The following is a 7,397-nucleotide window of genomic DNA, read 5'->3' on the forward strand; positions in this document are numbered from 1 at the left end:
TTCTTAGGATACCAGGATACCAAATATGGCCCCCTTCTCCCTCCTGGGAGAAGTCTGTTACCCCCCTTTTTAAATGAACCCTGCTTTGTATGCTTGCTTCGGCATGCTTCTCTAATGTTATACTTCAACATAACAGAGGGAGCAGAGGGAGCAGAACTCGTCACCAGTAACCCGAGGTATCAATAGCATCATCATTATGGACCTCAAGGCAATGTGGAGTAAGGGCTACTATTAACAGCTACTAATTGTGATGAATTTTGCAGCTGAAGGATGCAAAATTCTGCCCTGAGACTTTGCAAGCTCTTGCCTAAATCCTATGTGAGTGTCTTTCCTTTTCAAAGGTCCTGAAGCTGATAAGCACTCCCTTTGTGGTGGTCTTGACACCCAGTGGTAGAGTAGGAGTGAGAAAAGGAAAACCACTGGTACTTGGAAAGGAACTCAATAGCAGTGAAACACTCTCTTCTTTATAAAAGCTATGCTTATCAATAATTATATTTTAATGGGAAAGAATAATTTTGTCAACTAAAAGCAGCTTCCATTATAGTGTGAAGGATAGTAGAATAGGGCACAATTACTTCAATTTAACAAGTGTTTATTGAACACTTGCTACATGCTAGCCATTGTGCTAGCCTCAGGAGAAAAAAAATGGAGCCAGGAGGAGTTGTGTATGCTTATTTTCTCAGTAGCTCTGGAGGCTAAAAAAGGAGGATTATGAGTTCAAAAGCCAGCCTCTGCAAAAAGTGAGGCGCCAAGCAACTCAGTGAGACCCTTTCTCTAAATAAAATACAAAATAGGGCTGGGGATATGGCTCAGTGGTTGAGTGACCCTGAGTTCAAACCTTGGTACCAAAAAAAAAAAAAAAAAAGGATTAGACATGATATTTTTCTCACCAAGACCTCACAATCCTCCAGGGAAAACAGACACATTTACAACTAACTACAATAAAATATATTAAACTAGGCAGAATTTATTTTTACATAAACATTTTATTATTGATATTCAGTATTGACAATCCACAAAAACCCACTAAAACTATTTTGGAACATACAGATTAACATTGTTAGGACATTGATGTTCATATTCTAGTACAGTGTTTCTTTTGCAGGAATCACAGAGAAAATGATGTAACTATCCATAATGATATAGCACAGGTAGTCATTCCAAATGAGCATATGGGAATTAGAATAATTTAGAACACACTATGATGAGGAGAGGAGGTTGGTTGGAAAAGAATAGAAATCCTCCTGTTTCTCCTCTCTCTTCTTGAGGAGGTTGTGTTCCACAGACTGAAGACTGAGTGTAGCTAGAATATTTGATTTAACACAATGTCAGTCTCCGAATATATTAGCATGAGAGCATCTTCCAGAGACCTTGGTACCTCCTAGAATCCCATATCTGCTTGCTTCCATTTCGACGTACTCTCATTTGATATGAAACTAAGACTGTGAGTTTTTAAGGAAAATATCTAATTTGGAAGATTATTATCTCTTTGAACCTATGATGTCTTTTTTTTTTCATGTTTTGTAAGTCCTATAAATACATGCAGTGCCCTACATCAATATGATAATAGAAGGGAAAAAACACTCCAAAATATGCGCATAAGTCACATACATCACAAAGGTCCAAATATTTATATATAAATATGGGCATGTAGAATAAAATCATTACAAATTGACTAATAAGCATGAAGGAGAAATAACACGCAAAAGTTTAGCCATGACCATGGTGGAATAGTTCTAAAGAGAAGCTGCTTCTGTGGTTTTAAAATGGCCTTGACTCCTGAAAGAACAAGAAAATGTTATAATGAAATAGAAAATTAAGACAAAGACACCCAACTCAACATAATTCATTGAAAACTTTTTGTTCTCATTTTTATATCAGAGATATTAGAAATATAGAGCTCATAATTATGAAATTACTCCAAATCAGAAGCTCAGCTTCTTTCACAACTTTGAATAATTCCTATATTACCTCAATCCATGCTTACAGTAAAGTATCTATTTAGTACTTCTGTGATACTTTCTGTGAGGTAGAGATTAGTATCTGCAATTACAAATGAAGAAACTGAGGCTTACAAGCAATTTATATACCTCATACCAAAATAGGAACTATGGTATTAATGATTATTCTGTTTTAGCTTCTGATACCCTACAGTCTGTTTATGAAAAATAGTCAAGGAAAAACTTTATTAGTATCTTTCTGTTTATTCCATTTTATTTTTTCATCTTAGGATAGTATTCAAGTTCATATTTCACATCACAAATTGCATCTTTTTTTAAAAATAAGGATCATTATTTCTTTTAATCATCTCATTTTAGAGAACTATAGTGAAAACCCTCTCAAAAATACAATGAAATATAATGGTGGTTATGCTTCCTCACAATTTCACCAATATGTAGAAGAATGGGAAAAGATTTTAATTATGATTCCATTCTGTTTATTATTCAGCCAAACAAGATGCTAATATGCTAGAACCATAATGTATTTTCTTGAAATGTACCATAACCTGCTTCTTTTTAAATGGTACATATAGAAGGCTAAAGTAATAAGAATACTAAATTCAAGTCTTAAACATGATTTTTTTTGGCAGTGCTGGGACTTGAACCTAGGGCCTCATACATGCTAGGCAAATATCTACCACTGAACTATATTCACAACCCCATAAATGCCATCTTTACTAATATTTTACCTTGTTTTTCTCTAAATTAGGAAATTCGAGTTCTATGAGTTTGATTTCCCCTTCAAAAGAACCATTCTTTTAACTTTTATTTTTTATTTAACCCAACTGATCAATTTGATATATTTCTTTATGTATGATTTTCTACATAACTTAGCTATATGACATGGTCTGAAAGAAGCTGTAGGTAAGAGTATGTGATATTTAATTAATTTAATCATTCTATTAAGAGTAACAATTCAATATTTTAATATATGTATCCCTAGAAATATATGCTTAAATTTGTAACTAATATTTTAAAAAGCCATACTATAAAATATTCAAACCAAACTCAAATATTTAATCGTGATGAGTATTATCAGAACTAAGCACTTTTTTCTCTGAGGAAATAAGTCACTTTTCAAAGAAATATAAACCTCTACTTATGGCTGATTTGAATGTTTGGTTAGATCTTGGGAGTAAAGCAACAACTTTTACCTGAGCTCAGAGGAAACTTTCAGCCTTTGAGGTAATTGGGAAAGGAATTTTTCTGTTCTTCATAGTCTGCAAACGCAGCAGCTATCAGTTCTGGCTGGAAAGAGAGAGGTCTGGGATTCTCGTTCATGGAGAAAGTATTTGGAAACCTCCCAAGATCAAGACCTCTGCCCTTAAAATATGCCTGAAGGCTTCTGAAAAACTAGAGAGAAAGAAAATATTCATTGCCATATGTAAATGAAACATCACAACTCAAATATGATTTTTTTTTCCTCTCCTTTTCTCTCCCTGAATTGACTTTAAGACTAATCTAAGAAGCAGGAGGTTGAAAATCCAGAAAGAGAAGTTCAAGCTTCAATTTGTCTCCTCCTCCTCTCCTCCTACCATCTTTCTTACATTTCAACCCTAAACAAGATCATTCACCACTGTTGATGAAAAATTCCAAGAGAGGAATGTCAATCATAATAACACCACAGGCAGGATTCATTGTGAGCTGTCTGAGTACTGAGGTCATAAATGAATCTGAACTCCACATTTATTAGCTCAGTGTCTCCTCTGCTGAAGGAGAGAGCCATTTGCTGCCCTTGGCAGTAGTTTCTTTTTAAGTGTTTTTCAGATTCTGTTTAGGAAACAAACACATAGAAACTGGGCAAAGTACTACTGGTTTAATTATTCTAATCTACATTTCACATCATTTTCTTTAGAAAAAATATATTTGAAATAGTCATATCAACATGTTTTGTATTTGGCATGCTTTAGAATTTTTACTGGTCTTCTGAATTCTATTTTCTATATAACCATATGTTAAAAACATGCTTAGTAAGTTGATAACTATGCAGGGTCACTTTCCAATTTTTGTGATTAAGTTTTGCAAATGTTGGTTGTATGATTGTCTATGTTATCATCAGTACAATTTATGTTGAGCAAAAAAACCAATTCCCTGCTATACTATTTACTTATTTATTCAGGTACTGGGGATTGAATCCAGGAGTGCTTAACCACTGAGCCATACCCCCCAACCCTTTTTTCTTTTTTATTTTTGAGACAGGATTTCACTAAGTTGCTTAGGGCCTTGCTAAGTTGTTGAGGTTGGCCTCAAACTCTTAATCCTCCAGCCTCAGTCACTGGAATTACAGGTGTGTAACCCAGCCCCTTTTTATTTTTTAAGAAAGCATCTTACTGCGCTGGGGATGTGGCTCAAGTGGTAGCGCGATTGCTTCGCATATGTGAGACACTGGGTTCGATCCTCAGCACCACATAAAAATAAATAAGTGAAATAAAGGCATGCTGTCCATCTACAACTAAAAAATAAATAAATAAAAAAAGAAAGCGTCTTACTATGTTGCTGCTAAGGCTGGCTTCAAACTTGTGATCCTCCTGCTTCAGCCTCCCAAGTAACTGGCATTACAGGCACATACCACAATTACATTATTTTGTGTATGTATTAGGAATCAAGGCTATAAAGTCAATGTGTATATAAGACATTTACAAATGTCATGTGCTGAGTATGCATAAGATCATTTCTAAATATAAATGTTTCTCCTTACAGAAATAAATGTGAACTGGCCATAGAAACAATAGAATGCCCACCACTCAACTAGCAAAACATTGGACCTGTCCTTGTGGAAATCCTCAACTCCTGGTAGCCTCTTCTCAACTCTGCTCGACAATACAGGACACAGTGTGCATAATTTCAGAGAGGTGCCAGTTCCACCTTATGTTCAGCATGTTCCAGATGTGTTCTTACCAGATCACGATTTCTGGGGTTGCTGAGTGGCTTCCACTTGTCTTCATTTCTCAGTGTGGCTCCATGCACATGCCCAGTTAGCACCAGGGCAACACATAGCAGCAAGAGAGGTGCTTTGGTCATGATGCAATGAAGCTGAGTAAAAGGAGAGATGGGGGGCGGGTAATCTATAAAGGTAGAAAAGGAAGGAGAAATGACTACTGGTTCACCTAAATTTTTCAACCATCTTTTCCATATTCACTTTCAAATGAGGCCCTCCAAATCCAGGTGATTCACTTAAAAGAGTCCATGATAAGGAGAACATTATACAATGATGAGCAAAGCAATTATGAATACAACCTAGAAAGTCCAAGTATGCCTTTTTCATCTTTGAATAAATACACACTTTGCTTTCTCCAAAGAAAGCAAGTTTTACAGCCAAACCTTAAATTACTTATGTCTTAAGATAGCAGCCTTAAAAAAGAAAAAATTACTTCAGATACCCTATACTGAGAAATGCCTCCAACATACACATCTGAGACAGAGAAATGGATCTCATACCTATGAATACAGATTGTCTTTCCACCCCAATATGTGAAATGGAAACAGAAATACAAAGGGCAATAAAGCTTACCAGGAGCTTGGCTTTGGCTGGCCCTTGTAGGTAATCTTGCCTACAATCTGCAAGACGATTCATAGGTACTTATAACCCGTGGATCAGCTGGAGGTGGGAGTCAGTGACGTGTGCAGAGGATCAAAAGTAATGATCCCATTTTCATCCATGGCACAAAGACCCTTGAGAATCAGATCTGCAAGCTTCTTCAGGGATAGCCTATTTATCTTACAAATGCAGCAGCCTCTCCTTTAACTACTGAACATTTTATAAAACACACGAGGCACTTTTCTACACAGCAAAGTGGCTTTCTCCCTTTTCACATTTAAGAGAAGATATATACATAGCGGCTGGGAATACGATGATGATGATCCCACCTAATAGAATGTTCTTTTGGAGATATAGTTTTCAAATTAATAGCACTTTTTGAACAGGAAATTCTATTGCAAGAGACAAAATTGTTCTTTTTGACAAAAACCTTGTATTTCTTCTTAGAATCCTGAGAAGCTTTACAAGTTTGAAATAGTGGCATATCATAATACCCCTTTAAAATGGAACAAATATAGCATGTACTTCATGGAAAAAGAAAAAATTACTATACCTACAGCATCACCTTACTGAATAAATCCCATTGGTAGAAAATAGAAGGGTTGAGAAATTGGACTTGTAAATTGGACTTGAGAAATTGATGAGTTGTAAAGTTACTTTGGTTCCAATGATTCAGAATAAAATTTTGGATAAACTCATTGTTGAGAAGGCTGGTGAGCTGGACCGGAACTTAGAATATTTGGCTATGGTTTCAGCCTTGCCATCCTGACCTTGGGCAACTCACTATGACCTTCATGTGTTTATTTTCTTTATTCATTAAGTCAAAAAATTTACTGAATGCCTACTATGTGCCAGGCATTACATAAGGCTTTGAGGATCAGATGGTTAAGAAGGATAAATACATTTCCTGCCTTTAATGGTCAACCCGATTATTGAGTAAGACAAACTTTTATCAAATCCTTAGACCATAACATGTGTAAATATAAATGATGCTAATTTCTGTGAAGAAAAGGAGAATGTGATTCAGTCTCCAGGTCAGGGAAGGCTTTTGTGAGAAAGTGACCATCCATTAGGTGTTGCCTAGGCAACCGGAGATAGAAAGAGGGGAAGAGTTTCTCACAGTGGCTAGCTGTACAGAAAGAACTGTGGCTAAAAAGGAACATTGCACATTAACTGAAAATAAGTTAGTATGCCAGGAGAAGAGGGAATAAGGGGGAAGCCTGATGGGAAGTGGAACCAAGAGACAGATTGTGATCTTTCTGCTCCAAGCAATGCTAAGTGATAGAAATGTTTTAAGCACCTAAATGTCTTTATTGGACCAGAAATTTTTAAGATTATTCTGGCTACAGTGATGAAAACAGACTGAGCTAAAAAAGAAGAATGTACAAAGCCAATTAGGTGGCTACTGCAGGTAGTCCGGGTAGAAAAACACATTAGCATAGATTAGGGCACCACTAGCACAGATGCAGAGATATTTAGAAGGATTGGTAATGTACTGCATACTGTGGTGGTGGTGGGGTGTGTGGGGAGAACTAAAGGAAAGGGAGGTTCAAAATTAATCCGAGGTCTTTGGATTATGTAGCCTATGGATCACAGTGCCATTCACTGAGATATCAGACACAGGTGTGGAGGAGAGAAGATCATGATTCCACCCATTTGCAACATGTTGAACTTGAGATCTCCAAGCAGCAATGGATAGAATGCAATGGCTACGCAGTTCTGAAACTCAGAAGCAAAGTCTTAGAAGGAAATATAAACTGGAGTGGTTGACATAGACATGGATGAGATTAGCTCAGTAAGGTTCAGAAAATGAAAAGAAAAAGCCCTAGGACTTGAGCTTTGAGAGATTCTAATATGTA

At 36.3% G+C, this 7,397-nt stretch overlaps 1 protein-coding gene across 1 annotated transcript; it reads right to left on the reverse strand.

Annotated features, from left to right (window-relative positions):
- Positions 1 to 1,008: 1,008 nt before the first annotated feature.
- CUNH2orf66 (chromosome unknown C2orf66 homolog) lies at positions 1,009 to 5,697 on the reverse strand. Its single transcript, XM_046447624.2, has 4 exons — positions 5,512 to 5,697; positions 4,899 to 5,065; positions 3,155 to 3,353; positions 1,009 to 1,779 (listed from the first exon to the last, which is right to left on the reverse strand). Exons 2-3 carry the CDS (start codon positions 5,019 to 5,021, stop codon positions 3,174 to 3,176), a joined length of 303 nt encoding a protein of 100 aa, XP_046303580.1. The 5' UTR covers positions 5,022 to 5,065; positions 5,512 to 5,697; the 3' UTR covers positions 1,009 to 1,779; positions 3,155 to 3,173.
- Between the last annotated feature and the right edge of the window lie 1,700 nt (positions 5,698 to 7,397).

This window comes from Marmota monax, unplaced genomic scaffold (genome assembly GCF_021218885.2).
Source record: "Marmota monax isolate L192 unplaced genomic scaffold, Marmota_monax_Labrador192_F-V1.1 WCK01_AAM20220418_F8-fsc00007, whole genome shotgun sequence".
Lineage (NCBI taxonomy): Eukaryota > Metazoa > Chordata > Mammalia > Rodentia > Sciuridae > Marmota > Marmota monax.

Coding starts and splice junctions, on each gene's coding strand:
- CUNH2orf66 (XM_046447624.2), bottom strand. CDS start 5,021: ATGACCAAAGCACCTCTCTTGCTGCTATGTGTTGCCCTGGTGCTAACT. Junction 3,354..4,898: donor ACCCCAGAAATCGTGATCTG/GTAAGAACACAT, acceptor CTTTCTCTCTAG/TTTTTCAGAAGCCTTCAGGC.